This window comes from Phytophthora sojae (assembly GCF_000149755.1).
Source record: "Phytophthora sojae unplaced genomic scaffold PHYSOscaffold_2, whole genome shotgun sequence".
Taxonomy (NCBI): Eukaryota; Oomycota; class Peronosporomycetes; order Peronosporales; family Peronosporaceae; genus Phytophthora; species Phytophthora sojae.
In genome coordinates this window covers 5457973-5473237 of record NW_009258116.1, presented here as the reverse complement: position 1 = coordinate 5473237, position 15265 = coordinate 5457973, and the positions used below count along the sequence as shown (strand labels likewise).

The 15265-nt window shown below is 54.1% G+C and overlaps 6 protein-coding genes across 6 annotated transcripts; 4 read left to right on the top strand and 2 right to left on the bottom strand.

The window, feature by feature from the left end:
• Window positions 1-221: 221 nt before the first annotated feature.
• Window positions 222-1750, bottom strand: PHYSODRAFT_325628 (hypothetical protein; the record flags this gene model as incomplete). Its single annotated transcript, XM_009521511.1, has 3 exons — window positions 222-410; window positions 476-676; window positions 1016-1750. The coding sequence occupies 3 exons, from the start codon at window positions 1748-1750 to the stop codon at window positions 222-224; spliced, it is 1125 nt and encodes a 374-aa protein (XP_009519806.1).
• Window positions 1751-2871: 1121 nt separating this feature from the next.
• On the top strand, window positions 2872-7325 carry PHYSODRAFT_325627 (hypothetical protein; the record flags this gene model as incomplete). Its single annotated transcript, XM_009521510.1, has 6 exons — window positions 2872-3249; window positions 3321-4091; window positions 4174-4791; window positions 4841-5242; window positions 5314-7039; window positions 7138-7325. 6 exons carry the CDS (start codon window positions 2872-2874, stop codon window positions 7323-7325), a joined length of 4083 nt encoding a protein of 1360 aa, XP_009519805.1.
• A 3739-nt stretch (window positions 7326-11064) lies between these two features.
• Window positions 11065-11849, bottom strand: PHYSODRAFT_487369 (hypothetical protein; the record flags this gene model as incomplete). Its single annotated transcript, XM_009521509.1, has 2 exons — window positions 11065-11332; window positions 11365-11849. 2 exons carry the CDS (start codon window positions 11847-11849, stop codon window positions 11065-11067), a joined length of 753 nt encoding a protein of 250 aa, XP_009519804.1.
• Window positions 11850-12783: 934 nt separating this feature from the next.
• PHYSODRAFT_421853 (hypothetical protein) lies at window positions 12784-13065 on the top strand (the record flags this gene model as incomplete). The annotated part of the gene is made up of 1 exon (XM_009521508.1): window positions 12784-13065. A coding segment is annotated over one exon (282 nt), but the record flags the coding sequence as incomplete, so codon positions are not given.
• Window positions 13066-13932: 867 nt separating this feature from the next.
• Window positions 13933-14112, top strand: PHYSODRAFT_418425 (hypothetical protein; the record flags this gene model as incomplete). The annotated part of the gene is made up of 1 exon (XM_009521507.1): window positions 13933-14112. A coding segment is annotated over one exon (180 nt), but the record flags the coding sequence as incomplete, so codon positions are not given.
• A 375-nt stretch (window positions 14113-14487) lies between these two features.
• PHYSODRAFT_420678 (hypothetical protein) lies at window positions 14488-14826 on the top strand (the record flags this gene model as incomplete). Its single annotated transcript, XM_009521506.1, has 2 exons — window positions 14488-14622; window positions 14773-14826. Coding segments are annotated over 2 exons (189 nt in total), but the record flags the coding sequence as incomplete, so codon positions are not given.
• Between the last annotated feature and the right edge of the window lie 439 nt (window positions 14827-15265).

Below are 15265 nucleotides of genomic sequence, written 5' to 3'. Positions count from 1 at the left end.
CCAGGTAGTTTGCAGGTATGAAAACCTGGAAAACTCATGTGTGCACTACTCGGAAAAAAGTCGAAGTGGCGTTGATTGGTATCGATCGGAACCAAACGACATGATAATGGCTTCAAAACAATCATTGTGTACCCATCTACTCGTACAGGTTTCTTACAGGTTGCAAACAAAAGTTGTCCATGTATTTTCCACAAGATGCACTTCTCGCTGCTGCTCACTGTCTAGCTACGCTTCATCGTGGTGATCTTGTGCAGCATTGCCCAACGCAGCTTGGTGACGCCACTGGGAGACACATCACTTGGTACTTCGCTTTCAACGCACGTCCACAATAGACGGTACGCAAACACCCCGCAGCTATCGCTATCTGTTTGCTTCGGCTCCGTCACTTCGATGTCGCTGTAAGCTTCATCCTCAAGGGGACCTGCAAGGAGCTCGCTTGCCATCTTCTTAAGCCGTTTCTTGTTTCTCTTCCCACCCATGTGTCATACGTCTTCACTAGCCGCGCTTCACGGTCCACTACGATGCATCCCCAATGAACTCCACCAAAATTGACCGGCATAAATACAAAAGCATGCGCCTCAATACCACTAGCAACCTCGTCCAGCGACGTTGGTGCGAGTATGTGCTTCCCCATCTTACCCTTCTTAAGAGGAGGAACCATCACCGTCACGTTGTTCTTGTAAGTAGACACTTACAAGAACAACGTGACGGTGATGGTTCCTCCTCTTGACTCCGCTTGGCTGAACGACAACGCCTTGCGGGCGTTGTCGTTCAGCCAAGCGGAGTCTCTGAAGCAGAAAAGGTCTGCGTAAGTCAGGTCGAAGCCAAAGCCATGTATGGCCAGCACTCGAGTACTTTGCCAAGTAACAGCCCAGGGGGGGGGGGCGGGGTCCGCTACGATACCTTTCACGTCTTGGCTTAGCCATGTGCAACACAGTACCGCATTCCGGCATGTAGCCTGCCAATTCCACAGCGACTGCATCGCTTCTAACTGCACCCGGGTAAATCTGCCAACTTTCTCAATGGCGGCCACGTAACCTTCCGTTTCGCGTGTCACCCCTCCATCACTGTCCAGCTCAATCTCCTCCCCTTTTGCCAAACCACGTCTCAGTTTAGCTGGAGCGTCTTCAACGACGGACTCCGGTAGTCGGAAGCGCACAACCTCACAAATATATTCCGTGTCCGACATCCACTGGATTGATTTTCCGTCACCTTTCTTCTTTGTTTCATGCGTAGTCAAAAACGAGCTGAGCTCGCGGACACCTGGCTTAATCAATTCCAGCGTTGCTGCCACTTCCGTCACGTCCTTATCGCGTAGTAGAGCTCTGAGTTTCATTCCATTGTTGTATTCTTTCAGCGCCAATGCTGCCTTCTCTCTCATCTGAGCACGATTCAACCGTGGTCGACCGACACGCCTCTTGTTTGTCAGTCGAACCTTTGAGCCTTTGCCTGGCTGCACCGATTCCTGGGCGGAGGCTGTCACTTGTGTTGGGGGTTCGTCTTCGTCATCATCTGGTCCTTTTTCGTGAGCTGCATCCTCTCCACCAGAAGCACTAGGACGAGCATTCGTACCCCCCGTTCCTGGGCTACCTCCACCGCCTCCGTGGCTATCACTGCTAATACGTTTGCCCCCGCCACCACTAGCGCCAACCCGATCGGGGCCCGAATCGTCGACGAAGTCTGCATCAGCTTGCACCAGCGGAAACTTCCCTTGACGTAAGTCGTACCACCACTTATCAATCTGTTTCATCGCAGACTCGAACACAGTGTCATGTGGTATCGGAAAATGGAGATTACCGGAGGGATTGCCCGTCACCCAAGAATCAAAGTACAATCAAGGACAGTCAAGTGTGAGATGGAAGTGGCTGCTTTGGTTAAGCTGACGACATTATCCTCGTTAGAGTGACGGTTAGTGGCCGGAGCCACGTCGGGTCCTAATACAACCCCGAACGAGGCTTCATGGTGCCTACTTTTTGGTACAGATGCATTTAGTTACGTACTTCGGCCGCACTTATTAGTGTAGCCGCGGTCGTCATTTGATGTGTCCGGGATCGCCTCATTGCGATCGTTTACACTAGATATTTGCATAGGGACATAGGACTCATCATAGGATGACCAGAACGAGGCCCCCAAGGCCTCAGAAACTCAGTAATAAAAAGACAGTCTTCCCCCAAAGCAACAAGGGTCAAGTCCGACTTCGGTAAGTGTAGCTAGCTTATTGTAGTGCCTGGACACGCTCGGCTGCGTGTGGATGCCTGTCGGGGAGCTTATCGTGCATTGACCGAGAGTTTCCTTGGTAGCGCCAAGAGTTGGCGTGGCCGGAGAGGCAGGAACGGTATTAGAGTATCGTTCGGTATATATTTGTGGGATTAGAGGGTCCCTGAGTGTATTAGTCTACCTACCGAGGTTTTACCTTGGTCCCCCTGTATAAGGCCTAACACGCCGGTATCCTTCCTTTCTGAGGGGCTGCAGTGGGGTTGCGCGAAAGCGCTACATAGTATCCTAGCCTAAGCTCGTGGCTAGTGGTACAGGTTTTTGGGTTGACCGAAGACAACCTAAGGTGCACAGAGGCGCGTGCAACCGACCCGGTGTAAGGGATCGTTCCTGGTCTTCAGGTTTTGATCAAATAAGCGCTTACCTTTGCGGGTTAGCGTGTTGTTGGTGTCTCTAATACCTTTTGGTAGAGGAGAATTTTAGTGGTATTACCACACCACAACTGGTGCCGCGACCCGGGATTGGTGCGACCTTCTGTGTGTCTGGGTTGTTGTAGGTCTTACCCCAACGAGCAAAGAGGAGACGAAGAAGAGAAGAAGAGGAGAAGAGAAGAAGAAGAGAAGCGAAGAAGAAGAGAAGCGAAGAAGAACTGAAAAGATGGCGAAGGGAGTCAAGTCAGCGGTACCAGCAACGCCGGTCAAGCCGAGTGGAACGCGCAACGAGGCTTCGGTGCGCTCCGGAAGCTCGTTCTCGACCCCAGCGACGGATCGAATGGAGTCGATCGACGAGCGTTCGGCGAGATGCGACACGGCGATTGATTCCTCGGACGCCAAAGAAGATGACGAAGATGATGACTGGGATGTCAGGACTGTGATGTCCGAGACTTCGAAGGCCGCGGTTGTGTCGGCCGGCCGCAGTGGAGGATCGAGGTTGATCACCCGCGACCTCTCCGAAACGTTCAACGACATGCCGGGCCCCGAGCCCGCCTGCGACGCGGATGACGGTGCGACCGAGGGTTTCAAAGCCTCGGTGACGGTAGGAGGGGCAACCTCCAAGCCGGTTGGCACTCGTCCTCCCCTCAACGGCGATACTTGGTGGCTAACAAGGTTCTAGGCCGATGCCTGGAGCTGATGAAGGCCAAAAGTGAGTGGATGCAGTTGTTCTCCCCGAAGCAGATCCGGGCTTTGGCAACGCCGATCAACTCAACGAGCACTCGGCAGGTCGCTCAGAACACTGTGGACCTCCTGCGTGCAATGGGGTGCGAGCCCCAGATTCTCCCGACGGAGGCTGCACTCGCGAGCTGGACGCCAACCACCGCCGCCAAGGCTCTTACCAAGTGGAGGAAGAAGTTACGTGAGGCCTTTGGGGTGGCAGACCGAGGCTCAACGAAGCTTCGTTCGGCCCCCGGAGCGGTTGACCCCTCCAAGGTCCCGCTACCAGCGACCCTTCGGAAGGCAGCCACGGATGACGAAGTCGTCGCAGTCAAGGGCGAGGCTTCGCCTTACATGCAAGACTCGCACATGGTAACCCCACGATCTACGGACCGTAGTGAACGTCTGACTAGGGAGACCGAGGTTTCGTACGCAACGCCTGGCACGCGCGGGGCAACCGGTCGCCGGTCCAGCCGCCGTTACGACCTCCGAGATGACTCGTCGGACAGTGACGATGATCTCGGGTCCGACTGTTACGAGGGCGACCTGCCAAGCGAATGGGCCCGTCAGGTACGCGAACTGAGCGCGACTGATAATCAGAGCTCAACCCCGACGCTCGAGATTACCACGCATCTACCTCTCTGCAACATCAATTCGTTCTACGGTGTGCGCGACAAGAGCGAACACTCCATGCAGTGGCTTCGTACGTTCGTCTACGAGATGAGGGTGGACACATGCACCGCCCAACGAGTGATGCATGCCGTTCGAACTCAAGCTCAGAGACGGGGCTTTGTATTGGTGCCGCCAGCTTCCACGCAAGACGAGACGCACGTGGAAACTGCTGTGCGAGGCATTCATTAAGTACTACTGCTCGAAGTTCTCCCAGTCTGCAAAGACTCGGTACTACTCGATCAAACGAGAGAACAAAGAGCATATATGTGACTACCTCAACCGGCTCAACGGCTACGCTCGCAACGCCGGGGTGCAGTTTGAGCACGGGGATCGTGACGCGAAGGACCACGTCGAACACTTCTTAGTTACGTGTGACGACCGAAACTTAGAAGACCGTCTGTGCCACGTTCGGGTCAAGAGCATTCATGACCTCGAAGACATGATCAACGACATTCTGCGTCACCGTGACCGAAAGTCGACCCGCGAATCTTCGTTCCGCCGCTCCCGCAGTCAAGATGACAGTCGCCGTCGCGACGCGCGGTCGAACGAGGATTCTCGAAGTGGTTATCGCTGTGAACGACGTTACCGCGACGAGGACCGCCGCGAACGACGTTACCGTGGCGACGACCGCCTCACCGATCGTCGTGATGACGACCGCCGCCGTGACAGACGTGACGGGTCACCGCACCGGTCGAGGGTTACTTTGGTCGACGCCCTTCCCGATGGGATGGCAGAATGGAACATTGGAGGCTCGGTCAGTGCACGCAACGAGGCTTCGTACGCCCCCCCGACGTGATGCTGAGGCGAACAAGGATTACTTCGATGATGAGCGCCAGTACTCGGACGACCAACGCTCGGACGAGGATTCAGACGCCGATTACGACTCTGACGAGTCTACTCGGCATGTCGCTGCCGCTAACGACGCTGAGCGCAGGGCCGCAGCCGATGGAACGTTCGCCCGGTCTGACAACCGACGCTACAGGAACGGAGGAGGCCCGTCCAACCGCAAACGAGATGGCCGTCGCCAGTTTGGGCCGTGTGCCGCGTGCAGAAGCCCGTCCCACTCCGTGCACTTCTGCTACCGGCGGTGCCAACTGTGCAAACAGGTGCACGACGCTGGAAAGTGCGAAGCGCTCCACGAGCTCACCAAGCTCCTGAAGTCCAAGGTCGACAAGAAGGATCTGTCGCCAGAGCTGCAAAGCCTGGTGTATGGAAGTCATTTAAACTAGGCAGCCCGCCAACTGAAACTGGGTTGGTCCCAATCGGGCTGCCACAGTTAGCTGAGCCTGCTGTTGATGCGGACTATCTGTTCGCATTCACGGGCGAAAGCAGACGGCCTGACGACCGGAAGAACAATGAACGTGTGAAACTGACGGGAAATGGAGAGAACCGAGACGCAAGTCTCGTTGAGATTGGTATTGATGAAGATGATGATGACGAACGTGATGGACGCCCGACCGAGGCTTTGATCACAAGTCTAGCCCAGATCAGGGGGCCACCTCGGAGCCTCGTTCGGGCGGTGAAATTACTGCCCGGTGAGAGACCGGGGTGGTGGTCGTCCCAACGATACGACAAGAGGAAGCGAATGAGAGCTTTGGTCAATGGCGCTGTGGACGATGCGCGAACGAGGATACTCCTTGACACTGGAGCGAATGTTAGCGTGATTTCTGCCAGCTTCGCCAAGCGGCTACGCGTGCGAGAAGTCCGGGGCCACGGACAGAGTCTCGAAGTCCGCGGCATCAACCCAGGGGTGATAAAGACCCGGCGACGGGCGCTCGTCAAGATCACCCTCGGGTGGGAGCAGGCCTACGAGTTTGAAATGTGGATAATGGACCACAGTGCCGGAGTGGATGTAGTCCTTGGGATGGACTTTATGATCCCGGCTAGAATCCGGCTGGATCTGTTCCATGGCACCGCACGCCTTCCAGACGAGGTCATGGTACCACTTCTGAAGTCGCAGAGTGTTGGGGATGACGAACCTTACGGCACGCAGCCTTCGAGTGGGCCGACCGAGGATTTATACGTCCCCGGTCGCGAGTGGCGAGAGTTTCGACTGCCGCGCCAGCGGCTATCTCGTTCGGAGTACGATGTGTGGGTACGGTGCACGGACAAGCTTGTGCCGACCGTTACGAGGCTTCGACGGGTGCAGCCGACAAGGGTACGACTCACCAATATTACGACCACAACGGCACAGTGTGCCAAGCACGACTCCGTGGTGCTCTGGGTACCGCACGGTGAACTACCGCGAGAGACCGGCTACGCGAGGTTGGGCTCTAATAAGTACAATGAGTGGCAGGTGCTGGCATACTCAACGAGCCGTGACGAGACTCTGTATGGAAGGGAGCGATGTCTCTATGACCAATTGATGGCCAAACAGCCACCCGCAGTTGAGCGCAGGATTTACTCGACGCCGCAGAAGATCTTACGGAGACCGCTCGGCGCTCCAACATGGCCGAGAGGTCATCTTCAAGGTCGTCCTAACGACGATTATTCTTCGCTCGGTATATCGGATCATGACAACGACCTTAGGGTCTCCCAAGGCTCGGTTAAGGTTACTGAGCCTGGTGCAGACGCCAAAGAACGTGATGGTATATCGAACGACGGTTTGGACGACGAGGCGATTGCACGGACCGACTCCGACGCACTGGAATGGTCGTCGCTTCACCGAGCGGCCTATGCATCCAAGCGCACCGATCATAACGCCGATAGCATCGAACATGGGGCACAGAAAGCCCCGGCCGAGGTGTCAGGAGCCGGAGACAAGCGTGACGATGGTGTTGGAGAGCTGAACGACGATTCGGGAGAAGATCATGACGCGCCAGATGTAACAGCAGCGGTGGAACCCGCCCCGCGAATGGCCGGAACAGCGACTGATACGCAAGCCCGCCTTGAACCAGATCAAACGTCGGTCGCGTGGGGCAACGCCACTATCGACTGGGGCGAACATGATCCTGGACCGAACGACATCTTAACTGAAGCAGGAACAGCCACGACCGAGGTTAGTACCGATGGAGAAAATTGTGTCGATGGCCCGGACAAAGAGGACCCTGAAAGGCTACGGAGGCGAATTATACCTCGGTCGTGCATGCGGTGGTTGCAGAAGGGTTCACTGAGGACGATGACACTGCGAACGAGATTAAGCTCAGCGACTACGCGCAGGAGTCTCTACCGACACCTCGGCTGAAGCCTACCACTCGGATTTGGCCTACATGGAACGAGGTAAACCAAGGCACGAGTGTTGATTCTCAGTGGTGGGCTGACAGAGGTTTGGAAGTGAAACGGACCTGAGATCACGTACCTATGCGCAGATGAACACCGTTCGTTTGTTCGTTTGGGTGATGACCTGCACGCGTGGCGAACGCAGCACGATGTTTGCACGTGGCCCAAGTCGTTGACGAGTTCCATATGCTAACGACGACTGACCTGCTCGCGAGGGTAACCCAGCTCGCGACGACAGACGAAAGAAGCTACTGGAGATGATGATTGAACTGCCTGCGAGGGCTTTCCAGCTCGCAGTGACAGACGAAGGAATTACTGGAATTTGCATATTACATGTGATGTGAATGAGTCACGATGGAGTGGCATGTCGGAATGCCTTGGTCAACACCCCAGCAGATGAAACGAACAAGGATGAAGCTCAAGGAAGGGTGACCGAGGCTTCGGGTGCCGATATTAACGTGAAAGAATGTGCCGGACCTCGACTTGCGACGATATATGGATTTGATGATGAAGTAGAGATACGAGTGGATCTGGGACCGCTACGGCCGACAACTACGATTCGTTCAAGGCGGTGGTACCTGATGTAGCCTGCGCGGAAACTGTGGGAACCCTGAACGAAAATTGGTGCGGCTCGAAAAGATGTGATTGCAACACAGCGGGTCGCTTGATGGAGACTGGGGCACCCAGACCTTACGTTACGACCACCAAGTATTTGCTGTAAGTGCATCACGAACCATGGTCAACACTGGTACGGTTTCTCGCGCCAAATAGGAAGAAGCTGAAGGCACGACCGACGTTTCTGGTGCGGTGGTTCCCGAGCCGCAGACTGAGGCATCTAAACCCGATTTGGTTACGACCACCGGAAAATCCGGATGGAACTGTGGAACGAAGGCAACGAAACCACGGTCGACACAGCTACACTATCTCCGAGTGATAACGAAGCAAGTGAATGTGTGACCGACGTTGGTGACGCAGCGATTCGCGAGCATCAGGCTGGGGCAACCATTCCTGCCTCCTTTACGACCACCGGAACTCTGGTAGGTTGGTATTGCGGCCAGAAGAGTGGCAGGGCATGCTGCTCAGTTTGACCCTCAAATGATGCAGCACTTTCTAAAGCATACGCCAATTTGACATTGCTACGAACCCCGGGGATGTCGATACCTACGCTTTCAAGGCCAATGGCGCTACGATCACCGTACAAAGCGAGGAGAACGAGTATCTCCGCGAGAAGGAAGGCTGGGTGTGCGACAGCGAGTTTCACAGCTATGAAACTTCCGTGCAGACATGCAATGGTCTACAGAAAAGTGTGTGGAAGCCCCTTCATCATCCCATTCTCTTCCATTTCGCCCAGGTATGTATGAGTATTGACCAGGTGTTATCTAGGTATATCGTTTTACCCATGTATTGACCAAGTTTAACCATGTTTTGTTATTGATGTGCATGAATAGGTGGTTTGGACAGAATCGCATCTCGCAACAGGACTTGATGGAGGTGGAAAATCCGTTCGTTGCTAAGCACTACAAAGGGCATCCAGCTGCGAGCGCTGGCAGTTTGAGTGAAGCCGAGAAGTATCGGCGTTCGCAGCAGGCGTTTGGTCGAATCAGCAGCGAGCTTGTCCGATGCGATGACTGTGGTGTGGTAATACCACTAAAATTCTCCTCTACCAAAAGGTATTAGAGACACCAACAACACGCTAACCCGCAAAGGTAAGCGCTTATTTGATCAAAACCTGAAGACCAGGAACGATCCCTTACACCGGGTCGGTTGCACGCGCCTCTGTGCACCTTAGGTTGTCTTCGGTCAACCCAAAAACCTGTACCACTAGCCACGAGCTTAGGCTAGGATACTATGTAGCGCTTTCGCGCAACCCCACTGCAGCCCCTCAGAAAGGAAGGATACCGGCGTGTTAGGCCTTATACAGGGGGACCAAGGTAAAACCTCGGTAGGTAGACTAATACACTCAGGGACCCTCTAATCCCACAAATATATACCGAACGATACTCTAATACCGTTCCTGCCTCTCCGGCCACGCCAACTCTTGGCGCTACCAAGGAAACTCTCGGTCAATGCACGATAAGCTCCCCGACAGGCATCCACACGCAGCCGAGCGTGTCCAGGCACTACAATAAGCTAGCTACACTTACCGAAGTCGGACTTGACCCTTGTTGCTTTGGGGGAAGACTGTCTTTTTATTACTGAGTTTCTGAGGCCTTGGGGGCCTCGTTCTGGTCATCCTATGATGAGTCCTATGTCCCTATGCAAATATCTAGTGTAAACGATCGCAATGAGGCGATCCCGGACACATCAAATGACGACCGCGGCTACACTAATAAGTGCGGCCGAAGTACGTAACTAAATGCATCTGTACCAAAAAGTAGGCACCATGAAGCCTCGTTCGGGGTTGTATTAGGACCCGACGTGGCTCCGGCCACTAACCGTCACTCTAACGAGGATAATGTCGTCAGCTTAACCAAAGCAGCCACTTCCATCTCGCACTTAACTGTCCTTGATTGTACTTTGATTCTTGGGCGACGGGCAATCGCTCCGGTAATCTCCATTTTCCGATACCACAACTGCCCCCGCCTGGACACGAGCCTGCGCAACAGGTGAGCGTCTAGGCGCCTCCAGTCCGTAAACTTCATGGCTCATTCATCGTGCTTGCGCCTGACCGCTGCGACCGCCGCTCTCCTGGACCTTCAGTGTTCTGGGCCGGTACGCTCGACGTTCTTGCTGCTCTTCGCCATCGGTTGGATCCTCGTTAATGAAGCCAGTTTGTTCTCCGGCATCCCAGGGTGCTGTCAATGTAGTTACCGACCCTTTGCAACGCTAGCTAGGGCCGCAAGATCTTTCATTACCCATCGGCGCTCCTGTTGACGCTGATAATACGGTACCGGTACAAACGGCACCTGTGACCGCGTCTCCAGTACCTTCCGGCGCTGCTGAAGCGTCGGTCGACACACCACAAGGTTCCTCCAGTGGTATTTCATCTTCGTGTCTTCAGAGCAGCTGCTACCCACCTCGTGGTCATGCCCAGAGCGACGTTCAACTCCTCAGGGTACGAGGCGTCTCTCAGGGTACCCGGCATCCCGACCTTGGACCGATAGGCTTCTTCTTTGCGGCGCTGATATTCCAGAAGCACCTCCAGACTAGCGCGCATAGTTAGATGGCCTTTCAGCTTTCGCTTCAGCTTACCGAATAGGCTCTCGACACGATTATTCGTGTGATTGCCGAAGTGTGGCAAATCGACACGGTAAGCCATCACCCACATCTCTCGGCACGCATTCCAGTTCTTGTCGAAATACTCCCATAGGCTCCACACGACCATTCCGCGAGGCCAGACTCTTGAACTCATCCCGATACCGCACATAGTCTTCCTCAGTTCTGGAGTATGTCATGTTCGTGATGGTGTGCTTCATCTGCGTCAAAACGTCTGCTTCGTACGCTCCATAGGCCTGCGATTTCTTGATGGTTTCATGAAGCCGCTTGATGACATGAAAGTGGCAGAAAAGAATCCGCGTCTCCGGAAATTTCTTGCGAATCACATCGATCTCGCGCATGTCCTTGTCGACGATGACTATCCGCACGAACCGCCAGTGCTCATTTGCACGCTTGAAGTGGTCGAGGCACTTTGACATATGCCAATCGCCATTCGTTTCAATGAGGGAGTACTGCACCGGTTGCCCTTGGCCATATTGATCCATAGCTACAATCGTGAAAAGCTGGTAGTTGTATCTATCCACAATTGATATGAAAACATGGTTAATACCTGGTGTAAACCTGGATGATATGCATAACAAAGTTGGGGGACTCACTGATTTGTCTGATGTGTGCAGTCCATCTGCAGAACCTCGGGAAAGTTGTCTACCATCGCGCGCATGTGTCCACTGGTAAACGATATAACACCAGTATCTCCTCGTTGGCTTTCGTGAACGGAAGCTACGTTAGCGGGCGACTCTCCATTGAAGTTCAGGATCATCTCCGCAACCGCGTCGCCATCGGACAGTTCCACGCCTGCAGTCATAAGTAGTATAAGCATCAGCACACATATAATATAGAACAGCAGCATAACCACTTGCCTTGCGTCTTCATTCGCCTGATCATGCTTCACACGTCGTCCATCGCGACGCGGTGGTTCGAGTTCTCCCTGATGTACTTGTACACGCTGGAAGTGCTGGCTTGGGCGTCGACCAGGAGCTCGATTCCGGGCATGAGCGGAGACTCGGCAGGAACCTGGCGAATACCTGGGTAAGACCTGTAGATGTCGTCGGAAATGGGGTGGTTGTGGCTGTAGATATCTCGCTTCATGACGATGCCCAACTTTCCATCTCGGCGAAGGACGACTTGTGCAAGCATCTGGAACGGACACTCAGTGCGGCGGAGCTTGTGCGACGTCCTCTTCCCCGTCGATCTCTCACGCTCCTTCCAGCCGTGGGTGCAGATGTACTTCCGCTGATAGGGCTCCCACTCGTCGGGCACGAGAGGAATTTCTGTGTCAGGAAGCCCTCGGAAGCGGACCTGCTTACGCAAGTCTGCGTTGCGGCGAGCCACGTTGATGACCTCCGCGATGACGATCTTCTGTCGCGTCGCATCCATGTACTCCTGTAGGCTGACATCAAGCAGGGGCCACGAGTCATGCTGGGCCTTGAACGCTAAAACGTGCACCAGGTCCTCGTCTTCAACGTCGGAAACGGTGCGCTTCTTCCCTTGGCGCTACCCGCCCTTGGTAGCTCCTTTCTTCTTTTTCTTCTTCTGCGCGCCCTCTTCTTCATCTTCTTCAACCTCTTCATCTCCGTCTTCCTCTTCGCCTGCATCTTCTTCCTCTTCGTCTGCATCTTCAGCGTCTTCTTCCTCTTCATCATCTTCTTCTTCCTCTTCTTCTGCGACATCTTCTTCCTCTTTGGCCGTTTTCTCCTCTTCATCGCCAGTGGATGAGTCGCCTTCTACAGTCGCATGAGGGCCGAACTGCGTGACCCGTGAGTCGCGGGCATCCTGAAGCGCCTGTGATCGCTGCGATCTGGTGCGCGCGCTGGTCACCTTCCTGCGTGCCTCCTCCTCCTGCCGCGCCCGCTCGGCCATCTGCGCCTTGATATGGGCCGTCTTGGGGGTGCGCACCATGATGCTGGGGTCTCCAGGGCCGAGCAGCCGCCGCACGTCGAATGCCACGTGGCTGGAGCTGGCCCCCTCGAATTGGTGGCGGTGAGGCAAAAGCTGAAATGACGGTAATAAAAAACGGGATAAATTATCCCTGGACAATACCTGTCGCCAGACCTGAATAATACCTGTTTTGCAAAACCTGGGCTAGTAGCTTGCCGATTTAAAATCCATAGATCAACCTCACGAACTTTTCGATGAAATTCTCGGTTGCATTAACTCTTTTTAACATGAAATGTAATTCTGTTTGCTAGTCGAAGGCTATCTGCGTCAGCACGAATGCTGGGACGTTGTCGAAGGCAACGCCGCTGCTGATCCCGCTAATCCGCAGTGGGCAGAGCGAAACCAGTTCGCGCGGTGCGCATTACTGTACGGCATGCTCCCCAAGGACTCGAAGATGGTGTGCAGAATGGCAAACGCGCGCGAGATGTGGAGGTCTTTCGAGCAAGACAAGACCAAGCGAGCATACGCCAGTGAAATTCGACTACGCAGTAAGTTGTACACCACCAAGTTCTCCTCCGGTGAGGACATGGAGAAGTATTTGGAGAAGTTGGAGGACATGAGGCGTCAATTGGCTAATATGAATGCAGCCATCACTGATGAGGAGATGGCGAGGATAATACTGCAAGGTATGGCGGATTCTCACCGCAATGTCGTTCTTTTATTCAACCGAGATGCTGGTGGTGCAGCACCTGACTTGGCTACCGTGACCAACACGCTGCTTGGTGAAGCAGAGACGGACAAGGCGTGTGCAGCAACTACTACTCGGGGTGATGAAGCAACAAGGGTGATGGCCCAGCGTCCTGTTCTGCAGAACCTGAAAAGCAAGTTCAAGAAGAAAGGGGGTAACGGCAAGAAGGTGAAGCAGGAGAACCGAAAGTGCTTCTTTTGTAAGAAGAAGGGGCATCTACGCGCTGATCGCTATGGCTGAAAAACTCTGAAGAAGAAGGAGCAGAACGCTGACGAGTCTGAGGACAACAGCAACCCAACACCAATGAGCATGGTATGGAGTGGAGAGCTTGGAGACTCTAATAACCCACCAGCTCCGATTCGCATGGCGCTGGGTGACATTCGTTGCACTGCAGACAGAGTGCACGACTGGATGCTAGATGGTGGTGCAGGGGCTCATGTGTGTGTTGAAGGTGGGTCCTTCGTGAAGATGAACAGAGACCCACTTCTGACACTTGACTGGAAAGGAGGAGTGGATGTTAATGAGCGATCGGGGACGATTCGACTGCAAGTTTCGAATGGATCGATCCTTGAGCTGACTGGCGTTCGCTACGAGCCCAGAGGTGTCATCAATCTCATTAGCCAGCGCACGCTGGAGCGTACCGGGTGGAAGCCATCGTACCTGGACACCGATGATGAAGAGCAGCGTCTCAAGTACTTTGACAAGGACGATATTCGACTCGAGTTCTCTAAGAAAGTGGACGGTTTCTATTGGATGAAGGCGAGCCCTATGTTGGAAGCCGCGCTGATGATGAACCGTCAAGTGGAGACGTTGGAGAACAACATCGTCATGAAATGGCACTTGAAGCTGGCCCATCTGAATGAGGATGCCATGATGAGAATGGTGAGGGAAGGCTTGGCTGATGGCTTGGGCGGGTTGACTTTGAATGACTTTAGGCGGACGCCGCTCAACTGCATTGCCTGTCAAGAAGCAAAGGACAAGAGAATGTCGTTCAAGCGCCAACAAGGGAAGCGTGCTACTGAGTGTGGAGCCTGCATCAGCTCCGACATCTGCTCCGTTGGTATTACGACTCCGGGTGGGGCAAAGTCCTTCCAGCTCGTGCAGGATGAGGCGTCACGGTTTAAGTGGGTCTTTCTGGTTCAAAAGAAGAGCGATGCTGAAGAGAACATTCTGAATCTGTTCCACCGACTTGTGAAGGACATCAAGATCAAGTTGTTTAGATCTGATCGCGGTGGTGAGTTCCTGAACAATAAGTTGAATGATTTCTTCAAGGAACATGGTATTGGGACGCTGCCTACAAACTCTTAAACACCCGAAGAAAACTGCTTGGTCGAGAAGCAGAATGGCACGCTGCTTGGCAAAGTCCGCGCAATCCGAGAGGCAGCTAACTTGCCGGAGTGTCTGTGGGGTGAGGTCCTGCACTATGTTGTTCATATTGACAACATGAGCTCAACTAAAGCTGTCGGAGGCATGACGCCGTATCAGAAGCTGCGGGGCAAGAAACCCGACCTCAAGAACCTGAAAGTGTGTGGCTGTTTAGCCTTTTACCACGTACCGAAGGTGAAAAGAGGCAACCAGTTGGAGATGCGGACCAGGCCGGCTGTGTTCCTCGGTATGGCTGAATTATCACTGGGTTATCGCCTGCTGGACCTCGAGACTGGCGCCATAGTGGAGCGGCGATCTGTTCGTTTTCGAGAGGATGTAGCTGTTGGGAGCGACTATGTGGAGAATTGTTGGCCAATTGCTACTACGGAAAGCAGACAGTGGTGCCAAGTGATGTACCTTATGTCTTGCTGCCTGTGAAGCAGGTTGCTGTTCACAATGAAGAAGTGCAAATGCGTGAACCTGAGGTTGAAGCCGCAGACCTGCTTGAAGAGAAGGCCCCCGCTCCAGGTGAAGATAATGTGGACATGCGTAGCAGTGATGAGAGTGAGTGGGAATTCATTGACACCACCGATGAAGGAGGTGACCACGGTGGAGCTTGTGCCGGAACAGAGTGCCGGGTGAATGCACGTCCTGCTACGGCATTTAGATCAAGTGGGAGCTCAAACCCGCAGGTTGTTGGAACGAGTGGGAGTGTTAGTTCGGCTGGGACTGCTGCGTCAAGCGCAAGCACTGCGAGTCCCAGTGGTCGTGTTAGTGGAAACACTGGTGGCAGAAGCACCGC